At 33.6% G+C, this 24545-nt stretch overlaps 2 protein-coding genes across 4 annotated transcripts; one reads left to right on the top strand and one right to left on the bottom strand.

Annotated features, from left to right (window-relative positions):
• Positions 1-1675: 1675 nt before the first annotated feature.
• LOC131957842 (uncharacterized) lies at positions 1676-6862 on the top strand. The gene is made up of 3 exons (XM_059322648.1): positions 1676-2109; positions 2363-3925; positions 4599-6862. The coding sequence occupies exons 1-3, from the start codon at positions 1714-1716 to the stop codon at positions 5157-5159; spliced, it is 2520 nt and encodes an 839-aa protein (XP_059178631.1). The 5' UTR covers positions 1676-1713; the 3' UTR covers positions 5160-6862.
• Positions 6863-7891: 1029 nt separating this feature from the next.
• On the bottom strand, positions 7892-22869 carry LOC131957838 (Bardet-Biedl syndrome 7 protein homolog). Of its 3 annotated transcripts, XM_059322641.1 has the most exons (21): positions 22817-22869; positions 20160-20234; positions 19735-19794; positions 19565-19627; positions 18573-18748; positions 16839-17007; positions 16089-16106; positions 15707-15779; positions 15229-15295; positions 14944-14993; positions 14551-14681; positions 14011-14095; positions 12054-12153; positions 10948-11140; positions 10674-10748; positions 10274-10476; positions 9594-9758; positions 9371-9480; positions 9100-9203; positions 8413-8536; positions 7892-8103 (listed from the first exon to the last, which is right to left on the bottom strand). In XM_059322641.1, exons 2-21 carry the CDS (start codon positions 20196-20198, stop codon positions 7967-7969), a joined length of 2142 nt encoding a protein of 713 aa, XP_059178624.1. In that variant the 5' UTR covers positions 20199-20234; positions 22817-22869; the 3' UTR covers positions 7892-7966. The 3 variants fall into 3 exon arrangements, with proteins under 3 accessions (XP_059178624.1, XP_059178625.1, XP_059178623.1); XM_059322642.1 differs by lacking the exons at positions 12054-12153; positions 16089-16106 and adding an exon at positions 13342-13432 and having other exon boundaries at positions 7893-8103; positions 16821-17007; XM_059322640.1 differs by lacking the exon at positions 16089-16106 and having other exon boundaries at positions 7893-8103; positions 16821-17007.
• Between the last annotated feature and the right edge of the window lie 1676 nt (positions 22870-24545).

The raw sequence follows: 24545 nt of genomic DNA, 5'->3' as shown, positions 1-24545 counted from the left end.
GAATAGGGGTGAGTAATAATGTCCTTTTTTGTGTTAGGGGTCATCTATAAATGACATGTTTTTGTTGATGAGTCTTTTACCTCTGCCCCACCCCCTTCCCTTTTGTAACGCATCGTTACAAAATACCAGACCACTCCGAAAATGACGTCACACCTCAGCCTACAACTCCCCTCCCACCTTCAAAATTGAGTTGTTAGTTTTTTAAACATGTATTTTTTTCTAAAATATTTATTCAATTTATATTACATTTTTTAAAATCATTTAACAACGCAAATTAACTGCTAAAGTTCAGTTTCTAATCTTGCTTTTAAAAATGCCAAAGTATGTCGTCACACTTTCATACCCCCCCCCCCCCCCCCCCCCACGTCACACTATTCCGAAGTTCCGAACCCCCTCTCCGCCTAGGGATGTGAAGTCACTTTTTGGAGACCACTTATATAAAGTTTTACTGTATCTAGGTAGCCGGCTAAAATTACAAAGGCTTGGTTACCGGGTAGCCAATCAAAACTTCGTCATTTGCTGTGTTTTAATAGATCATGTACGTTAGCCTTATTTTAAAATAAACTTTAAAATGTCGAAATTATTTTTTTTTGTTTATTAATGTAGGTCTAGATCTAGACATCTGAGATCTAATTCTAAATAATACTACTCTAGACTGCACTTCAGCTACACGCTGGCTACATTCACATTGTCTACGACCGAGGAGGAAAAGGAGAGCCATTTTTTTTATTAACAATTATTTTGACGAAAGATAATAAACACTATTTGTAACAATACGGTTTCCGGTGTCAACAAACACTTCTACTTTTACTTTTACAATTCAGCGGTCTAAAATTCTAAAATAAACAATTAGGCTAATACATTTGATTCGAGGCCTATGCCTATACAAACATTATAGTTTAGTGTACTTATACATAGATCTACATAGTTGATTTAGAGCATCATACTCACGAAATGCATGTTGCACATAAGTTCTTCTCTTTGGAAGGAATGTGGGTCAACAGAGACAACACTAACTCAACACTCAACAGCCACCAACACCAACCAAAATGTGGAGAAAGCTTGTGTAAATTTGACATTTGTTGAAGGATCGTATGAACAACACTTCAACTTATTGAACTTACTAGATCTAGATCTATTACTTAAACTAAATTTTCTAAATTTTTATTGTTATAATCCTATTTTTTCAATAAATTCCGTTTTAAAATTGATTAGATTATTTATAGTTTTTTATAGTCTACATTTACTTTTATACATCTATTCTAGATGCCCTTTATTAACAGAAGTATACTCCTATATACTTATACACTATACACTGTTAGTTTTGTATCTAAATTTAAAACGAAGTGACTACTCGGAAAAAGATTTTTCTTCCCAACGTCTCCACTTAATCAGCAAAAGATAGTTCTGCGCATGCACATTGACCTAGGATTAGGGATAGGTTTAGGGTTAGGGATAGGATTAGGGCTAGGGTTCTGCAGTTGTAAACACACACATGCGCAGTACCATCGAAAACATCGCCGCGGTGACAAGTCGTAGTTTCTCTCCATTGCGCATGCGTATCTTTTTCCGGCTAGCATTGGCCAATTTAAAATTATCTAAATATTAGTGTTTAAGTTCATACAAAATAAATAAATGTTTTCATTATTTTCAATTTTTCTTCCCTCAGTTCTCCAGTTTTAAAAACTTGCTGCCCAGTTTAGACCAAAACCAATGGGAATAATGAGAGTAAAAATCAGATGGAAAATGTACTTGAGCAAGCTCCATGTGAAAACATTTGTTTTGTATACTTTCCTGTTGTTAGCTCTTGCGACCCTGTACAAGTTGTACAACATGCAACACAACAACCCAGTCACATTTTATGCAGATAACTTTGAATTTTTCAAAGTAAAAAGCAGGAAAATTAGTTATGTTGAAAGGAAAAGAAGATATTGTAATGTTTATTCACTGCAGCACAAATCAAACTGGACTGTAGGACATAAAAGTAACAACCATGGGTGTCGCCGTGTCCAGCCCATGCCAGGATCATGTGACCTTGCTGATGAATTATTCCTATCTGAGCCACCTGCATCTTGCTATGATGAAATTATAGAGTTTTGCAAGTTGAAGGTTTGTTTGTTTAAAAAAAATGTTTTTTTTGGGTTGTCTTTTTATTCTAATATTTTCATCATACAGATGAAACAGACGTTTTTAAAAACCATGAATTTATTAGAAAATAATTTTTTTTTTGTCATCTGTGTTTATATTTGAAAATACACAGGATTTATTAATTAAGTTTAAATCGTTTCTTTATCATCAGAATAAATTAAATTGTGATGATTTAATTTTTATCGTTGTTTCAATAATTTCTTGTACTTTACAGAAAGATTCAGGAACAGGGTGGGTGGTGACCTGTAACAGAAACCTTACAAAGAACTGCATGATTGGTACAATAGATCCAGCGAAGGGGTCCACGACATGGGAGAAGACAGCTGACATTGCATCCGAAATAAATTCATGGATTACAGGAAGCAATCGTGGGATGTTTGGATTTTGTTTTATAAGGTGCCCGGTGGAGACTGAATATAGCAACATGGATGATCCTATTTTTAAAGAACAGCTTCTGATACTGCCTCCAGATTTTAATTTAGAAGAACAAGGCAAACGTTCGCCGACCTATAATAAAATAAATGTAAATATGATTTTAATAGATTCAGTTTCACGTCAGCATTTTTACAGATCATTGAAAAAGTCTGTAGCTATTTTAGAAAATATGAAAAGTGCCGATGTTTTTGACTTTGAATTAGTTCAAGCTGTGAGGTCAAGGACATTTGAAACTTTACAGACAATTTTTTCTGGAGATGTCGACCCAAATGTACAGCCCTTTGGGACTCAAGAGATACCGCCGGAGCCGCTTAAAGTTGGGGCACTTTTTGGGAAGTATAAGGCACTTGGGTATAGAACACTTTGGCTGGAAGACCTGTGTTACCTGTGGGAGTGGGGGATCTCTAAAGATTTACATTTCTTAAACAAGTCTGGCAGCAGTGAACAGACTTGGGCTAGAATGTGGCAGAAACTGGTGTTAAATTCTATTGACAGTGTGGGTGTGACTCTGGCCATGTGTAGGGTGCTAGCAGCAAACAACCTAGAGGATCATTTTCACGGGCCCGACTCGGTTTGTTTCAATGGTCGTCACCAGCATGAATATTTGTTGGATTATCTTCTCCTGTATCAGCAAGTAATGGAAGAATCACAACAGCCATATTTAACTTTTACGATGACCAACGTAGGTCATGAGGATACTGGTAGACGTATTCAAACGTTGGACGCTGCCTTGGCTAAGTACTTATCCTCTGCCGCATCCTTGCCCAATACGCTAACCATCGTATTTTCTGACCATGGCAATGCCTATGGACAGTATATTGAGATGAGTGAGGAAGCACGTATGGAGCTGTTTCACCCATTTATGTTCTTTCTCGTACCCAACACATTATCCAGCAAGCTTGGATCTGATTGGCTTACGTCTCTCGGTATAAATACCCAACGCCTCGTCAGTTTTTTAGATCTACATGTTTCCTTGCATTATCTCGCCGATCCAACCTACCCAATCTCAGTACAACACAACTACAAGATCTCTCATTTGGGTCTGTTTAACCCAATTGATGTGAACAGAACATGCAATGACATCCCTCGTATTATGCCTAACCTATGCATTTGCCGTAACTTTGAAACGCCTCACAGAAACAACACCAAGCTAAATTTATTTGCTTATTTCGCAATGGGTCAGCTGAACAACGAAATACAAAGACAGTTTCTTCTAAGATCTAAACTAGCCAAGTCTACAGGACAATACTCAGCCAGAGAACAGGGACAAGTTAAAACATTCCAGAAGTGTGAGAGGCTTGAGCTTCAGCGTGTTGAAAACTTAAGGAGCAGCTATGGAGAGGTGCTTATAGTTTTTTAAATTACTTCATTAATTTCAGATTTATAATTATTTGATTGATTTATTATTCAATCAAGAGTTGTTATTACCTTTTGACCTAGCAGTCCATAGGACAGATGAAGTAGAGTTTGCAAGTTTCTTTGGCCTTGACATATGAAGGGATGGTGTGGACAGCTCTATGCCCAGCTGCCTTTACTTTCCCTAACGTGAGTCAGGTACCCATCAAAGCTCGGTGGACTCTGGGGCTTTCTAGTGTGGTCAGCACTATGCCCAGCTGCCTATACTTTCCCTAACGTGAGTCAGGTACCCATCAAAGCTCGGTAAACTCTGGGGCTTTCTAGTTACTCGAGCATGGGATTCAAACTCAAAAGTTTCAGCTTGGCAGTTGTGCTTTCTACTTTCAGACCACATGCATCCCACTCAATGGGACTGGTGCCTGTCAAACAGATACTGGACATGGGTTGGGGGGGGGGAGGGAGCTGCTGGGTATTGTAGTGGCAACAAAAATGGCTCTTGGTGCTTTCTGCTTCAACTTGCTTGTCAGTTGGAAAGGGCATCTTCATCAACGATTATAGATATAATAATTTTTTTTAAATGGATGCTACTATGTTTACTATATATGTTTAACTCCTAAAATAACTTACATCATTTAAACTATCAAATTCTAAAATTACAGAATGGATCTCATATACTGAAGATGGATTTAGTTGTCCAGAAATCCGAAGTGTTTTTTGTAGCCGTGACCATAAAGGAGAGCTCGGGTAGTCAGGGTGGCCCCAGGGTGAGCCTGGAGATGTACGACCGCATCACCCCCTACAGCAAGTTCTCCCCATGTGCAGATGACGTAGATCTAGCACTTTGCATCTGTGATATTTCTAAACCAGTTGTAAGCTCAAATGACCAAGTGCCAAAAATTCCAGACTATGCAAGTTTGAAGCTGATTCCAGATTTCCAAATGCAGGTGACGCAGTTAGAGTCAGACTCCATGTGTTTGGTTCTTGTCACGGTCAAACACGCCCACGGAGCTGTCATGTGTATTGCCAACACTTGCAGTGACCTGGGTTTTAACGTAGCAGCTTCTATAAAGGCCAAGGACGATATTGTGTACTTCACACCTACCACCACCATTGTTGTTTTACCCGGGGGAATGGTTGTGGTTGGTTTTATTTATAATGACAGAAATTCTGATTGGACGAGCTCTTTATCATTTCATAGCGTTGTTGCTGACAGTTTTTAAACTGTTGGAAACTGTTTTAAGTTATGCGGGTTTATATCTTTTATAACACTGGGGCTACATTGTTTTTAATTGGATAATTTTTTTGTGAAGGTTAAACATGGGCATTTTAACAAGGGTTAGTGATCTGGGAAAAATAATTTTTATTTTGACTGAGCTTTATTTTCATGAGCTATTACTTAAGGTTTTTATATCCATTTTTCTGAGGGTGAGGTTTGTGGTCAAATTTAACACAATTTTGTCCAATGGTGCAATTTTATTCAAATTTCTAGATACTTGAATCTTCAGTGACATTCCAAGAATATCTATTCTAAAGTCTAATAAGTTATAGATTTATTCATTAACATTTAATTTAATAAAGATTACTATATTCATTAACTTAAAAGGGGAATAACTATGTAATGGTGATGGGATTATTGGTGTTCACATATGTTTACAAATGTCAGACCCAATAAGAACACTAACACAGAGAAAATAATTGTCATTTAGTTGGAGGTAATGTATCAAGAGATATTGATGGTCTTTTTAAAACTGAAATATTGACTTACTTTTTTATTTTTTACAATTTTAGACACAAAAAAATGTTTTTAAAAACTTGTGTGGCAACAAGCTTTCACTATTGTGTCAAAATAAAGAAGTGTTTTTAATTTTCTTTTATTTAAATGTATTTTAAAAGCTTGTTTATACAAAGGTTTATATATATTTTTTATTATATATCATGTTAACTATCAAACTCAACAGCTCATTAATGCAGCAGTGTTTGCTAAAATGGGGTAAATAATCAACAATAATAGAACAAGATTTTCATACTTATAATATTCTAAAAACATATCTAGAACAACCAGGGTATACATAATAATAATTCATTCATAAAAAGCTGCCCATTCATAAGTGTTTTGACCTTTTTCCAATGGTAAAGTTTATTAAACTCTTTTGAGGTTTCTAAATACCTCAGTTATTTAAACTAAGTATATGGTTTTTACTGATGGTCTGATGAATAGTTCATATGATGGTGATATATTTCACTAATGTACTTATTCTAAATAAATCAGTTATTGAAATACATTTTAATCTTCGCACTGTTCGGTTTTTACTGATGGCCTGATGTATAATTAACATATTTGTGATATATATTACACTAATACACCTACTTGGAACTATATTGTGTTAGTTGTATTGATGTATTAAGATAATCATTTCATAACTACCTTTGTCACTTTCTTGTTGTTTAGAGTTAGTATTTTCAATGTTAGGTTCACACACTCTTCTTTATCATGTCACAACCTCTAAAATTATAAACCAATTAGAAATATTTTATTTATTCATTTCCCTACTGACAATGGAAATAATCCAAATTGTGTTCAGTTATTTTTTTTTTCAAATTGACTAAAAACATTATAAAATGACTAAGTTGAATGTGCAATGACCATTCATACATTGCTTTTGCGTTAAACTATTTTAGAAAAAAACTATTTAATTGTAGTGTATATTTAAATTAAGTCACTAATTACAAGTGTGCAAATAATGTTTTGCATTGAGGTGTTATATGTTGATTAGGGAATAATTTGTGTAAAACACCATGTTTAATAATGATAATCAAGTGCATATTTACAGTTTGTTATTTATTGAAACTGTTATTTGTTGAATAGAATATATATTAATATAATATAGTAACTACTTGATGTTTTGCAAATGTTTTTTTATTGTTGATTAGATGTTATTTAAATTAAAATATATTTTTATGTTTTGAAAAAAACATTTGTTTTAATTTCATGTTTCCTCTTCAAATTTAACTGAGAAGTTTTATATTTCTTTCTATATGGTGTGAAAATACTATAGGTTCTTTACTGACTTTGTCGAACACATTTATTTTTACTTGTACTGCAACTCAAGACTAAAGGGTCTCACAAAAATTTCATAACTTATTTTAAGTTAACTTAATAACAGGAAAAGAAAGCAATATTTTCTAAAAGATCTTTTAAATTATTTTTATTTTCATTTTAGTTATAAAACATCAATAAAAGGACAATAACAAATTTGTATCATACAAGTAATGTTGATTTTATCATGCACAACATGGAAACAGTTGAAAATTAAGCCTCAAAGAAGCAAATTAAGATATAAATATGACACAATCAGATCTGCTGCATTTGAAGTTACCACAAATAAGTTATACTTAGTCCTTGTTCAGGTAATGGCGATTTTATACACAACACAAGCATTCTGTGAAATAATTTGTTTTTAAATGAAAACATTAGCAAACTTCACTATTTCATAGTGAACACTATTTCATAGTGGACAATTGTGTGAGGGCTATTGAATTAAATATATGAAACTCATCTTTGTACAAATATCACATTCAAGTATTTTAAGGGCGGTTTTGTAACTGGAATGTCGTTCACTTTGATCAAAGGTCATTAAATTTTAAGAATACATAGGACGGTTTTCTATTACATAAATAACAATATAAAAATTGTAACAGAATAATGGTTAACCATTACTACAAAGTTCAGTACTAAAAATAACTGCTTTGCAAGGAGTTGCTTTTTTAACTTTAAGAAAGAGAACTCACCAGTAGCAAATAGGTTTTACGACTAAGGGAAATAACAAATGCAAGAATTTAACAAGTCTTAAGCTGAATATGTCTTTTTACGCTGGATTTGTTTATTCTAGATATTGATATTTTTACAATGTACAGAATCTTTTTTTTATTCTAGTTTTTTTTTTTTTATTAAATCAAAAGAATTATTTTTATAATTTAAAAAAATTGTTTTGTAGTAGACATTGAATTTTTAAAACAGAAATTCCAATTAGGAGCAGTTCTCAAAGAAAGCAAGTAAAGCATCAAGGTCATAACTGTCCAGTAGTTCCAACAGGGAGGGGACTTTGCTTTTCACATTCTGACCTTTGAACTTGTATTTGTCTATAAATAAATCTGTTATCATTCCTGGAGAAACAGATGAGAATTTATCTAACATCCACTTATTAATTGCTAGTAAAATATAAGTGACATACAGACAAAATTAGGTAAAAATTTAGCTTTTTTTTTAAAGTAGATAATTATGTGGAGCCTTAATTTTTTTTAAATTTCCTTTTCAGTTTAAAAAAAAAAAAAGTTTTGTGAATAAATGCTCTAACTGTTAGAGCATTTTTGCTGACTATTTTTTCAATCTGGCTGTATCCCTATATTATCACTGTACACACAGTCAGAGCTAAAGAGAACGGGTTTCTGTAAAAAGAAAAATTCAAACCTTACCATACAATCGTTCCAAGTGGCAGGGCTGTTTCTTGAACTCTTCTTTCAGCTGCTCTGACTCTTTCAGGATGCTCTCATACTCTGGCGCCATGAAACTTAGATCAGTCTCATTCACCTGTAGCTCCTGAAAGCAGAGAGATATTAAATCAATTTTTATTAGACCTGTACTAGTTTACAGCAAGCTACTTAGATGCACCAAAATTTAAATTAAAATATTAGAAAACTTGTATATTAATATTTGATACATGTCCAGCAACTGATTAGACCCACAGTTCTGAAAAACATGTTTGCATGGTACAGAGATATAAAGTGAGGTCAACAATTGCTTCAAGTACTCTAAAGAAATATGGGGCTTCATGGCCTAGTGGTAAAGGGCTAGACGGCTAACCCAAAAGTTTCAAGTTAGAATCTGGGTTCAAGTATGTAGAACATCCTTCAGTCTACACTTCAGATCTAACTATGATGGGAAAGTAAAGGTGCTGGGCATAGTGCTGAACATACTTTCCCTTCATATGCCAAGATCAAGAAACATGAACTCTAGGTCTGAAGAGGAATCTTTTTCTTTACTAAAAAGAAAAGTTCATAAAGTTTGAGACGGTCAAACCAAACTTCAGAGCATTTATTAGCTGAACAATTAAACTAATAAATTATCCAGTTAGTTCACGAAAAAAAAAAAATTAAACCAACCTTAAGAGCATCAATTAGTTGAACTTTCTTAGCCAGCAAAAGCTGATATTCAAGTTTGGGGTGAATCATCTTTAATGTGTAAGGAACTGATTCATCATTCACCTCTGGATATAAATAAAAAAAATTGATTTAAAAAGAATAAAATAACAGAAACAGATATTTGAATTAATATAATAAATGTATTAATAAATCAATATAGTTAAATTAGATTTTAAAAATAAAGTTAATATTTAGCCTGAAAGTCAAATATTTAAAGCAGCCTAGAACCTACCATAAGATATATCTAATCTTATTTTCTTCTTAGTGGCTTCCTTGGACAGAATGTCCTTCAAAATGGAGATGGTAGAAATGTTGTCAGATCTAAAAGTCGCCTCTCCTTTCCTGAAATTATTTTATTTTAAACTTGCAGAATAAAAACTGGTACAGGATACAACTTTTAAACCAATAAGACTATAATACAATCAAAAAATTGTCTGTGATGTTTTGGACTGTACCTGTATGTGCAATCTAGCTGTGTGTCCAGAAATGTGGAGCTAAACTGAAAACTGGCCAAATCTCCAGCTGGAGGCTTTTCTGGCAACTCAGGCAGACAGAAGAAGAGCCAGGAGTGAATTTCTGTCAAGCTGAACTGGCCTTTAAGTGTTAATGTATTGTGGGGTCTGGTGACAAAAAAAAAAAGCTGTATTCAACTATGTTCTAAGGTTCATTATGATTCATTACTCTTTATACATCTATATTTTACAGTGCCTAATTACTAAGTGTTTTTCATACCAAGTTAATTTTTTTAAGAAAAAAAATTATAATTTAACTAAATAAATGTCACACAGAATTGTTAATAGGATATGTATTATTTTTAAACTATAGCCTATTCAAGGTTAAATATTTGCCTAAATCTTTTCCCAAAGAAAATGTAAAAAAAAAAAAACTTAGATATTTAACATAAACACATGGAGAAATCAACTGCTATGTTCTACAAATCATCTTACCTGTCATTTACATCAACTTGCTATCATTTACATCAACCAATCTATCAGTTACACCAACCCATCTATCATTTACATCAACTCACCTATTCTTTACATCAAGTCAACTTCCATTTACATCAATCCACCTGTCATGTACACTAACTTACCGGTCATTTACACCAAATCACCTGTCACTTACACCAACTCACCTGTTCTCATCAAAGACATGTGTTCGCTGGTGCAGTGAGAGAGGTTTGATTGGGTAAAACTTGAGCTGACAGGTTTTGGGCTGAATACGTGGTGTGATGTAGACCTGCAAGGTCCCGTACTGGCCCTCAATGGAGCGTATCTTTACCTCCAGTCTGGTCGTATTAGCTTGACAACGATAGGTGGCTAGAAGAAAATTTCCCTCCTGTTGAGACAAGTCAATTAATTATTCTGTTACTTGTGTAGCAAAATTTTTAAGTTAACTAAAGGTCTATGTGTAAAATGTTGTATTCCTGATGCCAGATACTACACATCAAGCAAAGAATAACCCTTTCACTAAACTGAATATTATTAATTTATAAAATATAACCATAATTTTTAAAAATAAAAAATGTGTCTTACTTCAGGGTTACATGCAGAAAAACTGACAACTGCTGAATTTTTATCTACATCTAGTAAGTCTACAGGGACATCACTCTGGTAAAAAAAGTCAAAAATGTAAATAAAGGGGACAGCACTCTGGTTTAAAAATTGGGGGGGGGGGGGGGAAATATTCACTTATAAAAATTAATAGAAATAAATAAGATTGATAGTATTATATATATTTTAAATTACCTTTTAAGTCATTTGGAACCATGGTTTTAATGGAAAAAAAATTAAAATATTAGCCACAGACCTGTAATAGGACATTATCTATTGGAGACTGCAACTCTAAACACAGAGAGTAACTGGCATCATCTTTGTTCAGGACAAACTTATCATTGATAGGGAAGATGGGCACAGCTGAGACAGCAGTTTTTGAAGTAGCTGTTTGCTGATATTTTTCTCTTTCCTCTGACACTTTCTGCTGCAGGCCTTCAAGTTCAGATCTTACCAAAATATTTGGGTAAACAAACAACATGTTCAGTGTTCAAGGCAACAGAAGATGATCTCTAATCACACATCAAGAAAATAATGCAAAATTACATCAACAATTGCTTTAAATATTTCAGTCTAATGGTCTAATAACAGAAACATTGAGAATGTTACAATAATGTATGTGAAACAATAGTAAATTAAATTTTTTTACAGGGCCTCCCCTCCTATTTAATACTTAAAATTATTTCATTTAAATGGACTAATCTTTCTTTTTAGACTTTACTTGTAATTATGTCATTTTAAGACTAATAGAGTAGTACTTTCAGAGTGAGTTGAGCAATACTTTAATGAAGACTGAGGCTCAGAGTCCACCTGTGAGACTTGAGACAAATATTAAAGGAGTGTGCCAAGTTAACATTTGTTTTCATTGTTCTATCTCAAAAAAATGTTACTGTTTGGATATTTTAAAGCAGAATTAATTCATAAAGTAGAGACGGCCTGGTTGGATGGTAGAAAGCATTTCTTGTAATCCAAAAGCCTCGAGTTCAGATCCCAGCTCACCCAGATATGATGAGTACCTGATTCACATTAAGGAAAGTAAAGGCAGCCGGGTATAGTGCTGACCATACCATCCCTTCATCTGCCAAGGTCACAGAAACAGACAGCCTCTACTTCATCTTCCCAGTGGACCACCCGAGTTAACATTGTTAACTTAACTTTTTTTTATTTATAAAATGACTCTATACTAAAAATCAAAAGGTTGCTAACCCCTGATCTAGGATATTAGCATGCCGTAAGAATGCATTAGACAAGCATGGGTTAGACTGTGGTTAGTTCTACATCAAAGATTGAAAGAGAAAGTGTAACAAATCACCTACTAACCTTCTACAAAGACCACATAACTGTTACAGAATAAAAACCTACTTGAGGTTGCCTATTTTGGCTACAGCAGCTGCGTTAGCTGCGATGTGCTGGGGACCCGCCTCCTTGGTGAGGTGCTCGGTGGTTAGAGCAAAGACCCAGCCTGTGAGAACCAACACCGTTAAGCTCAGCATGCAGTTAGTTAGGTGTTAGTGAGATCTGTTGGGTGCTGGGTCTGATGGGGTTTACTGTTGGTTGGTGGGTAGGTGCTTGACTTGTAGACAGTAGGGACTTGTGTGTGGCCAATTATGTGTGGGAAGTGGTCAGTGGTCAATTTCATGTTAGGAGTGGTCAATTGGCAACCATGTGTTGGGAAATGGCAGTGGGCTAGTACATGTTGGGAGTGGGCAGTGGTCAATAACATTTAGGGAGTGGGCACTTACTTGTAGACAGAAAGCAGTTATAAAGAGTTACATATAATAATTTACTAGTGGTGATTTACTTTAGTATAATTAGGAATACCAACAATTATAACCTTTAACCTGAGAATAAAATTACCATGCATTGTCCTATTTCTTAAAATAAGTTTGCTCACTAGAAATTATTTTCTAAATGTAAGTAATGTTATGTGTGCACCTAATTTGTTTTTATCTTACAAAATACAGTGGTGTCATTAAAATAATTATTACATAAACGCTATAGTAGCTATAAATATAGATAAAACTATAACCTATTATGTTTTAGTCCCTTAGCTGAAGTTTAGCCATTACCTCAACATAAGAAATATTGAATTAATTCCCTTTAGCAACAGAGCAATAAGCAACTACCTCCTTGTAAAATGTGTTAAAGACAAAGCATTAGTGACATGCTTTGAATGCTTTTCTTGGTTTACAATAGAACAAAGAATAAATGTTAACATGAAACAAAAGAATTTTAGACATTTTATGAATTTACACATGCCCTTAAAATATTTGTTTATTTAAAAACATAAAATGTGTTAACACATTTTAAATAACAAAATTCCAATCAACTTGTAGATTTTTAAAAATCTGGCCAAAATTTCAACTTAAAAATGTACAACATTACAAATGCCAGATAGTCAAGAACCGAAATGTACTTTTGGGCATTTGTGTTTTAATAAAATAAAGACAAGCAAGCATGTTGTCTATGTCTACATTTAAGGTGTAAGATACCATAAGCAAACCTAACCAGTTTAAATAACTAATTTGTCTAATATTGTGTTCTGACAGACAAGCATGTTTTAGCATTAGAAAGTTTGTATCCACCTCACTGTGTGGCATGCAGATTAGTTTAAATTCCCTGCATACTTCAAATTACAATCATCAGTTACCTCAGTTTTTTTATAACTGCCACACCCTCTTTGGTAAAGCCATGTTTCAAGGGTTCGCTCAATGGCTTTTTACTTAAACCAAACAAGGACCCTGCGAGTGATCAACTAGAAAAATTATTTCCATCCCCCAAACTCATAATTTTTTTATTTAATTACATAGTTTGTTCAGTGACAATGAAAAAGCAATATGACTGAAGAGCAGTTAAAAATTATTAAATAAAGTAAATTACTTATATAATATTTAACTTTATTTAATAATATGTCAACTGTCTTTATATATTCTGCAAAACCTTTTAAGTAAAAAAAAACAACAACTGTTTTAATAAGCCTAATTAAAAACTATTCCATAAAACCACAACTGTAAAGATAGTATCAAGATCAGTTTAATAATCAATTTCTAAAAATAAATATGTCTGTGAGATAGGCCTTATATAATAACTCATTAATTAAAAGAGTATTTGCAAACATTATATAATTTGTTGTTTTTTATGGCAGTAACTAGGCCCTAATTAATTTTTTTTTTTATTTTCCTACTACCATACTAGATCTAGTATTTCTACATTTAAAGTGATATTTTTCAACAATTTAGTCATTAGAAATTGTTATAAAATTTCAAACCTATCACTCATAATTATTTTATAGTTATATACAATGTGATGACAAACTCACCAGCATAAGTTGAACAAACAATTTCATCATAGTTAGCAGAGGCCACAATTCCACCTTTAACAGATGTGATGCTCTCATTTCCTGTCTGAAAGAATAAAAATCAGGAGTGTGTAAACAATAATCCACAGAACAATCTGTTTTAGAACTAGTTGGGCATTTGTTGGTGTTAGTTCACAACAGCTTTCCAGTCAGACTTTTAAAATTCTATTTTAAATGGATCAATCTCTTCAGTTAAAAATAGTTTTAGTCATCCAACAATGTAAACTGAACATCAGTTCATAGGGATAATTATAACTTAACTTGTAGTAATAACAACACTCATAGGGGTAATTTTAGTTTAAAATGTAGTAATCACAGCAAGCACACAAACTTAATCTTAGCTAATGCCAGAAATGTAGCTTTTGTTACACTTACAGCATTATAGCTAGACATGTAATTATAGCTAGACTAGCAGCTACATTAATTGCTAGGCTTACATAATTGTAGCGAAAGACTGGCTAATATAGATAGACTCTAAGCTATAGCTATAACTAGGCTTACATAATTGTAGCGAAAGACTGGCTCATCCGTGTCATCATAACTGTACACCTCCACCTGTCCGTCATCACGTCCCACTATGAGGTCAAGGACACCATCTGCTGTGATGTCATAACTATCCAAACAAAGTATTCCTACAAAAGATAAAAAATTAATTTCTCCATACCATTTTCAAAGATATTAAAGTGTTTAATTTTTTAAATTCATATTTTTTTCTTCCATGCTTCAATGCTATATTGGATTTCCTCCAATGCAATTAAGAATTACTTGTCAACAAGTTATGTGCCAGATGGTCTGTTAACTCTAGCTACAGCTTGCTTTTCTTACTGGATTTACTTCCATAACCTCTGTCCTGAAATGTGTATTCTATTTATACCAAGATTTAAACTGACTCACCTCCACTTCTTTTTGTGTTGGGGAGTTCCCAGCGATGATTTGGCACCAGTCTACAAATATAATAACTTAGCTGAAATACCTGAACATTGTGGTATAAAAACTATAAAGCTATCACATACAAAACTAACTGGACTCACGACAAGTTTTAACAACTTAATGGTGAATGAGATAAGCAGTTACAACTTCTCTACTGACTGGCTCAAACAACTATGGTTGTAATAAACAATTTTGCTAATCATAGCCCTATGTCTTTGACAACTTGCAATAAGCAACCAAACTACTCACTGGCCAATTTGCATCAACCCAACTCTCCCATCAGAAGTTCCATATAAAATTTCATTGCCTTCATCACCTGAAAAATGGAATTGTATCAGCTTTAATAGAAGTGCTAAATAACTACCTGAGTGAATTGACCAATATCAAAACGATAAGATTTTTCATCAAAAGATACCTTTGCATTATACCTCCTCCTTTCTCCATTTGCTTAACTTTGTCCAATTATTATTAATTATTCAAACTTTCTCTATTATGCTTTACTACAATTCCTGGCACTAGACAATATACATTTTTATAGTGGGAAGTGAAAAAAATAATATCTTTAAAAAATAAATTCGAGTTGGACATTAAAAAAATTTTAACTTCAAAAAAATATAATGTGTAAATCACTGAGACAGTTATAGGCTGATATAGATATTTGTTATAAACATATGAACTAACAATGACGGTGCTACAATTGCTGTTGGTTAATACTGAAGTTTCCTACCTCCTGTGTTACCAAACAGCTCCATCACAACCGGTGGCCCAGGAACCTCAGCTTCATACAACAGTTCAGAGTCCTTCAGTGACGGGACATTTTATGTTTTAGAATTGGTGAAAGTTAATTAATGCAGAATACAATAATGGGAAGCTTTGTTTTAGAATTGGTGAAACTTAATTAATTAATGTAAAATACTTGAGATTTTAAAAATCAACTTTGATAGCCCATATAAAAAGGTATAATGTGCCCTATCAAATCTGTCCTCAGGTGAGTATGAGTTTACCTGTTTCTCTGAACTCTGACAACCACATTAAAAACTTACCTTTAGGACCCTGAGTACCAAATTAAAAACTTACCTTTAAGACCATGAGACTACATAAAAACTCACCTTTAGGACCCTAAGGACCTATTAAAAACTTACCTTTAGGACCTCATTAAAAACTTACCTTTAGGACCAAATTAAAAACTCACCTTTAGGACCCTGAGGACCTCATTAAAAACTCACCTTTAGGACCTCATTAAAAACTCACCTTTAGGACCTCATTAAAAACTCACCTTTAGGACCTCATTAAAAACTCACCTTTAGGACCCTGAGGACCTCATTAAAAACTCACCTTTAGGACCCTGAGTACCACATTAAAAACTTACCTTTAGGACCTCATTAAAAACTCACCTTTAGGACCCTGAGTACCACATTAAAAACTTACCTTTAGGACCTCATTAAAAACTTACCTTTAGGACCCTGAGTACCACATTAAAAACTTACCTTTAGGACCTCATTAAAAACTCACCTTTAGGACCCTGAGTACCACATTAAAAACTTACCTTTAGGACCTCATTAAAAACTCACCTTTAGGACCCTGAGGACCTCATTAAAAACTTACCTTTAGGACCTCATTAAAAACTCACCTTTAGGACCCTGAGTACCACATTAAAAACTTACCTTTAGGACCTCATTAAAAACTCACCTTTAGGACCCTGAGGACCTCATTAAAAACTTACCTTTAGGACCTCATTAAAAACTCACCTTTAGGACCCTGAGTACCACATTAAAAACTTACCTTTAGGACCTCATTAAAAACTCACCTTTAGGACCCTGCGGACCACATTAAAAACTTACCTTTAGGACCCTGAGGACCCTGTCCTTGCAGGCCAGCACTGGAGTGACTGTGCCCATTTTATCAGCTGGCAAACACACAACGTCATTGATCTGGTCACTGCTCAGGTAGAAGTTCAGATCTTTACAATCTCTGTAGTGGTTGAAGGCAAAGTTCCCACATGCAAAGAGGTCTGTGCCCTCAACATAGCTGGGGAAATATCATTTCACTTAGTGAAAGTACTCAAACCCTTGTAGTCTTTGTTCAATACAGATGGGAACTTCTGATTTTCCCACGTTTTCTTTAACTTGCTTTCGCGTCTGTTTGTTTGGTTCTCCAATCAAATCTTGCGATCGATATTTCGGGCATTTCCCAGTTAGCTAGCGCTTTGAAATTTTCAGGGAAGCTTTGTTTCCGATGACCATAGAATATTCAATTGTTATTATTACTAAATTGATCCATGGAAACATTTTGTTGAGCATTTTAGACCGCTATATAATTGTAGTAAAAACGTGGGGAAAAGGGGACATAACCCAGTAACTGTAATTTGATGAAAACAAAATTCGGTACTTTCCCACTTTTTACTGAGTAGTGTTCACGCTGTGGTAACAACTGGTGGCCAGTATGGGGGAGACGATATGGTCGAGTGGTTGGGCACACGATTGAAAAGGGGACATAACCCAGTAACTGTAATTTGATGAAAACAAGGTTCGGTACTCTCCCTCTTTGCTTACTGAGTAGTGTTCACGCGGTGTTTGTGTACAAACAACCGTAACAACTGGTGGCCAGAATGGGGGAGACGATATGGTCGAGTGGTTGGGCACACGATTGCTATCCCACTCGACACGGGTTCAAATCTATGTGTTCTAGTCAGTAACGTATTCACACAACGTGTTTTTTACGAGTTGTCTTTTTACGAGTTGTCTTCGTTTACCCAAAAAAAAAGTGAAAAGATAAAATCGATAGCAAGATTTTAATGCAAACAAACAGACAAAGACTAAAAAATAGAAAATAATAATCATTAAAAAAGTTTTTAAAAACCCACGTTTTCTGAATGAACTAAAAAGTAGAAAATAAATGCTATACATCACAATAATGCAAGCGATCACTCTACTATAAGCGATCAAAAACGTGGGACGCCGTGATTTTCTTACAGTTTCTAATACTGTTGACTCTCTACAAGCTCCCTAATAAAAGTCAATAGTATTATCTAATCAATAGTAATATAACTTTTACTTAGGCGCCCCACGTTTTTCATCGCTTATAGTAGAGTGATCGCTTGCATTATTGTGATGTATAGCATTTATTTTCTACTTTTTAGTTCATTCAGAAAACGTGGGTTTTTTAAAACTTTTTTAATGATTATTATTACTTGATGAAAATTCTTAAAAATACCAGCACTCTAATCAAACAAGATGACTCAGTGAGTTGAATGACAAGTCAACTTAATTCGTGGAAAAAAAAGAGGGATAATGATAGACTCTAAAAAAGGATACACAACATGCTACTAATAATATCTATAAAGGAATAAGTCTAATAAGACAAAATGACTTAAATGAAATATTAAAATAAGAACTGAAACTGACTGAAATAAAACAAAATGACAGAAAACTAGATGATTTGCCATGACTGATTTTTTTTAAACATAAGCTGAATTGACTGCTTTTTTAAAAGATGACTTAGGTGACAACACTACATGACTTACAATAACTGTACTAAAATTATTTAAATGACAAATTAAATGATTTGCAATGACTGTATTAAAAATGACTTACAGTGACTGTATAGGTTCTGACATGTTGGTGTCAAAGGTCAAGAAATTTTTGCCTTTTTTTGTATAGGCCTTGACCTCCGCCCCACTAGACGCAAAGATGCGGTCCCTAGCTCCCCCAGGCTGACCCCCCAGTACCACATGACTCAGCTTAGACTTGCTGGAAGCTTGAAAAACATCCTGTGGGCAATGCATTTTTAACTAATTGTCACAAACATTTCAACAAAAAATAAATTTAACTACTTAAGATTATAACAATGCTACCAGCATGCAATAATATTTTCTTAATTTAATTCATTGTTATTCAGAATCCAAGTTTTTAATCGTACATTTAGGTCCTGTTATCACCAGACCTGGCATTGTTTTTATTTACTTCTTGTAGGTTTTCCGTTCGGTAGATTTTGTATTTTGTAGAAATTTGTACAGCATTTTTTTAACACTGCTCAATGCATTTAAGTGGCTCTGTCTAAACGTTTATGTCATGAAAATAACCAAAATTATTTATTCTAATACTACACTGATCCATGATTTTCATAGAAAATAGATGTACTTTTGTTTTCAAAACATATAAAAATTCCTAAAAATCAATTCTTATCATTAATTTTACCCACACAAACATTTTTTTCACCATATAAAAAACAACAATAGTTTTTTTTTTCTTTACAGTAATTATCTATCTTCGATAAATAAACAATTGGTTAAAATTATTTTCAGTGAGTAGGGCATTCAATTATGATTAATTTATATAAGTGATGTGTGGGTTTTAAATCAACTTGTTAAAAAAAATCTGAGCTGTTTTGCAGCATGGGTACTGAAAAAAATTGAGTGAAAAAAAAATAATTCCATTGAAACATTAAAATAATTACAGGCTTAAAAAGTTTAAATAAATTTGCATATTTTACTAAAATACTAAAGTTAAATAACTTTACTCATAACAAACATACATAAAACTTGTATAAAATACTTTGACAGACAAAAAAAAATCAAGATGTGTACCTGAACTTGTCCTTTCCTTAAGCCAAAACACCTCAGAGCTCCATCACAGTCCCCTACAACTACCTGGTAGACATTGTAAAAGAAATTCACCTTGATAATAAATTAAATAAATAGCAAAAACAAAGCATTTCTTTCATAAGTGTTATGAAAAAAAATCAACATTAGCCAACCTTTTGGGTTTTACTTGTCATGGGCAGCACCTGCATTGTTTTTGGGCCTGTTATTCCAACCTATTAAAAATAAAACATTTACAAAACAAACTACTAGTTGGTGTGTCAGGTATTTTATTTTTACGAATAAGTAGGGCTGAGTTATTTAAACTAGCATTAATACTAGACGTCAAAGATGAGATATTTAAGTTCATTTATATTGATTTTCTCAATTAAAAAATATTTTTTTAAATTTCTTAAACAAACATAACTTTATTACCCAAATGTGAAAAAAGTACAGAGACTAGGCAACATTTTAAATCACAATGGTATAGAACTAAAATGAGTAGAAATTTCTGATGACAAATCAAAAGTTTAGAACTTAACCAAAATTTGAAATCAATGCAGAACTAAAACAAGCAGAAATTTCTAAGGACACATCATACCTGCAGGTAGTCAACCCGATTAAGATTTAATTCCATCATTTTTTGTGAAGAGGATACGGTCAGTCCTAAGTCTGACTAAACATGGAATATTACATTGTCAGCGATTGTCAAAGAGCTCACACAGCACAAAATTAAAACTAAAAAAATGTGTAGTAAATTGTAAAATAATGTAAAATTACTTAAACTTAAATTAGACCTAGGCTTTTCTGTGTAGTTAAGTATAGTATTAGTCAGTATTGACTATTGACTGTTGAAAGTGTTGATTGATGTGTGATGGAAATTGCTATTGAAATATTGCTAGATTCTAGTAAAAAAATTTAAAATTCAATTGGCCTAGCTCTTAGGCCTAATTATTAATAAAAATAATATTAGGGGCCTAATACACAGTAATAGCCTAATAAATAATTAGATCTAATAAGTAATAGGCATCTAGATCGAAATTAAAATTTGGCTTATTTTCGACTTGTAACAACTTTGTTGTGAAATGATTTGATTGCACATCATAAAGTGTAGGCCTATTGGGAAATTTTTCCTAATTATCATAGAATGATAAAATGGACCCAGATCAATCCTATAATATACCCCATTGATAAAAATATCAAATTTATCATTCTAGGCCTAATAGTTTTTTTTATATGAATTTTCAAAGTTATGTGTTTAACTTGTTATGTTTCATTGTAACCTGCATTCCAGACGTGTGATTGGCTTTAAACTTGCATACCAATGTTGCTATGAAAGATATAATGATAAAACTTTGCACATTTGTACTCAATGATATAGGCAATAGAAGTCTACAAATAAAATAAAAATTAGAAAAGAGATAACTAGAAATAATGAAGTTAAATTAAGGGGTGTGGCACTGTTCTATAGTGACTGCCATAAGAGGATTTCCAGACTGCACAGCTAGGTTGCTATTCCATATACCATCATGAAACTTTATATATTAGGACTAGAGCATGTAAAAAATACAATCATGCAAGTAAAATAAACATAGCTAGAGGAAAACTATAAATAGTGAACTTGAATATGGTACAGCGCAATTAGACTATGATGATTAACTACAGGCTAATATGTTGCACTTCTTTGTTGTTACTATAAAAATAAAGATTAAACTTTACATATTGATTCTGGTGTTAGTAATAAGAGTGCTAGTATACATATTGTACAGGTAATGTATAGAGTTAGAACTTACAAGTCAATTACAGCACAATATGATCAAGATACTTAACGATTTGCCATAAACATTGGATTTGTGTTCGTGTATAACAAGGTAAAATTGTTATTATTAATTTAGAAAATTTTGGTTCTTGTAATGTTTCTGATGAAAAGTGTTGAGGTGTGCTAAAACTCAAAGATTGACATTTCACAGTATTCTTATTTATAAAATGTTTAGTGAAGTTGACGTATCCTTTGATAAATTCTTAAATGACATTAATTAAAGTGTTCATGTTTTCTTTCTATTATAGTTGCCTATAACTAAAACTGTAATGCAGTGCAGCTTATAAAATTGGGCATTATTATTTTTAATTTAGGCCCTTTATAGTACTTTATAGATCTAGATACTACAGATAGGCCTGTCAGTATTTACATTAAGGCCTAATAGTTTATATATATATATATAGGCCTATATATATATATATATATATATATATATATATATATATATATATATATATATATATATATATATATATATATATATATATAGGCCCTATATATTATTACACATCTCTAGACCCATTATTGTTTTAGTGTTTTCATTTCCATATAGATCTAGATCTAGATTCTAATTTTTTTTAAACTGTTTATAATAAATATAGATTTTTTCTACTTGAAAATGCCTTTATATTACTTTATAATCTATTTATCTGCAATTCGTTAATGCTAGTTTACTAGATCTAGTTAACCTGGTATTAAGAAGGTTAATAAAAATCTGGCTAATTTAAAATTTTATAATTTATTTAGGCAGCAATTAGGCCTAATTACATTCTTTCCATTTTTAATCTAATAATTTAGATCTACAGTATATTTATTTTAAAGCCCATTTTATTGTAACAGTCCATTTAAAAACAAACAGCTGTTAAAAAACATCGTATGCGCATATCTATTAATATCTCGTAACCCGGCCGCCATTATGAAATTACGCACGCTTTCTCGTTCCTACCCCTACGAGTTTTATCGCGCTACTCCTCATTGGCCCATGCTTAAAAACCCTTCAAATCGACATTTCTATTTATCCAAATGGTTGGCATGCTATTTAAGCCTATTTTCATGCAACTTAAAGGATTATTTATATCTGAAATTTAGTTGTCAATGCGCCAGTTCGGTAGCGTCGGCATTTCGACAAATATTTGCTATTATCGGTGATCGCTTTCGGTATCGGACAATGTAAAACGGGAGCTAATTCATTTATTAGTATGTATAAAAGATGAAATTCAACTCAAATATTCACATCGAATACATTTTATTCTTCGATTCAGATGGCGAGAATTAACATGTTAAAAAATGGCGAATTTCAACAAGTACGATGAAAAAGTCAGGATGTGGTCGTACCGAATCGAAACAGCGGAAGTCGAAATGCCTAATAAAGTGAAAATTACGTTCCTAAGCCAAGCTTAAGAAATTATGCTAATTTTAATTAGTTAATTAGGCCGTACCTGACACCTAAAGCGCACAAAACTTTAGTGCTGCAGTAGATTCCTAACCTAGAATCTAGATTTATATTATAAATTATATCTTAGATCTGATTAGTCCGGTTACCAATAAAAACAAATGGAAATATTTCAACGATTACTGTAAATACCGACATCTGTCATATATTTTAAAACGTAGTCTGACCGATCTTTAAGAAAATCTAGAATGTAACGTAGTTAAATTATTATGTGATTAGTCCTGCAAATGGCTGGAATATGTCTATTTAGTAGCTCTATTCTAACTATTCTAGTTTATAAGTAATAATATGTTTTGCTTTCACTATGCCGTATTTAAATTCTAACTCTTTTTATTAATTATTAATAAGACAAATATTGGCAAATAACGCATTAGGAGACACACTTTGGTACACCAACATACGAGATTTTTAGATACGAGCTATTGAGCGAGCTAAAATTTGCTTTGTCGTACGAGCAAAATTTGATGTACAAGCAACCGTGCTTGGAAAAGAAACAGCCCGAAAAAGCTCCAACTGATAGTGCATCGGAGCTATTTAAATAATGACATTTACCTAACTCATTTCCTCCAACATTCTGAATTGGAGGGGAAAAAAAAAACTTTTTTTACGGCCAGCGTGGGAAAGTGTGAAAAGTGAGGAAAGCATGGCGGAAAAATAAGCATTTGCCAGTGAACAGAAAAGCTGTGATGAAAATTAAACGAAAGTAACAAAACATTATGAAATAGCATTTTGGTTCAATTATGTTCGACGAAGTTTCAGTTCCGTTAAATTTAGGGATAAAGTGTAATGTTAAGAGTGTAACGAATGCAAGAATTAAAGCGACCGAAAGAAATAAAGCTCCTACTCCTATGTTCTCCACCCTACATTGGGAGTACACCTCAACCAGATGCAATACCTTGCCGTGATGTGACAGCTTACGTGCTGCGATGACCCTCAAACCTATGCCGGCAGGTCCAACCAAGCCAGATAGGTATATTGGGGAAGGGGCCAGCAGTGTTTCTTCCAGACTTTATTCTTCGGGTGTTGGGGGGGGGGCACAGTGTTTCATTCAGAGGGGGCATTTGAAACTTTCGGAGGGGCGGACTAAATTTTCGGGGGGGGGGGGGGGGGGGAGTAAAAGTATATATTAATCTCGAAGAGAAGAGATCAGAGTTTCTTCCAGGCATCTCTTCGGACGCCCCCCCCCCCCCCGAACGAAATGAAATTTATATAATTTATATAGAAAATATATACTTTTAACAGTGTCCGCCCCCCCCCCCCCCGAAGAAAGTTTACCGCCCCCCCCCCCCCCCCCCCCCCCGAAGATTTCAAGTGCCCCCCCTGAGAAATAAGTCTGGAAGAAACACTGGAAGAGATGCCTGAAATAAACACTGTAGGAGATTAATGAAGGAGATTAATGAAGCTGTGTGGGGAAAGTCAGGTGCATCCTTTAAGGCCGACAACTCTGCTCAGGAGACTGAAAGGATATGAAGAAATAAAGAACAGCTGAAAAGGGTGGCAGGAGACAGCAGAGAGTAACATTTTTTTAACAGAAGCCCTATGCTCCACAACGAAATTAGAGCAAAAATGATGTGATGATGAGTGGTCTGTCGGCCCCCCCCCCCAATCCCCAGAACGTTTAAGCCCCCCCCCCCCCCTCTCATCCTCGGAAATTTCGAAATCCCCCTGCTCCTCCCAGAAAGAAAATGTCTTAAACACTGAATCCAATATATTCT

The sequence above is a fragment of the Physella acuta genome, unplaced genomic scaffold, assembly GCF_028476545.2.
Source record: "Physella acuta isolate Inbredline_101_S28 unplaced genomic scaffold, ASM2847654v3 ptg001271l, whole genome shotgun sequence".
Classification (NCBI taxonomy): Eukaryota; Metazoa; Mollusca; class Gastropoda; family Physidae; genus Physella; species Physella acuta.
The sequence above is the reverse complement of the archived record's forward strand: the minus strand, read 5'-3'. Positions and strand labels throughout refer to the sequence as shown.

Coding starts and splice junctions, on each gene's coding strand:
- LOC131957842 (XM_059322648.1), top strand. CDS start 1,714: ATGGGAATAATGAGAGTAAAAATCAGATGGAAAATGTACTTGAGCAAG. Junction 2,110..2,362: donor TAGAGTTTTGCAAGTTGAAG/GTTTGTTTGTTT, acceptor TGTACTTTACAG/AAAGATTCAGGAACAGGGTG. Junction 3,926..4,598: donor TAAGGAGCAGCTATGGAGAG/GTGCTTATAGTT, acceptor CTAAAATTACAG/AATGGATCTCATATACTGAA.
- LOC131957838 (XM_059322641.1), bottom strand. CDS start 20,198: ATGATGGAATTAAATCTTAATCGGGTTGACTACCTGCAG. Junction 17,008..18,572: donor TCAGAACCTATACAGTCACT/GTAAGTCATTTT, acceptor ATATTTCCCCAG/CTATGTTGAGGGCACAGACC. Junction 9,759..10,273: donor CATGTCTTTGATGAGAACAG/GTGAGTTGGTGT, acceptor TTTTGTCACCAG/ACCCCACAATACATTAACAC.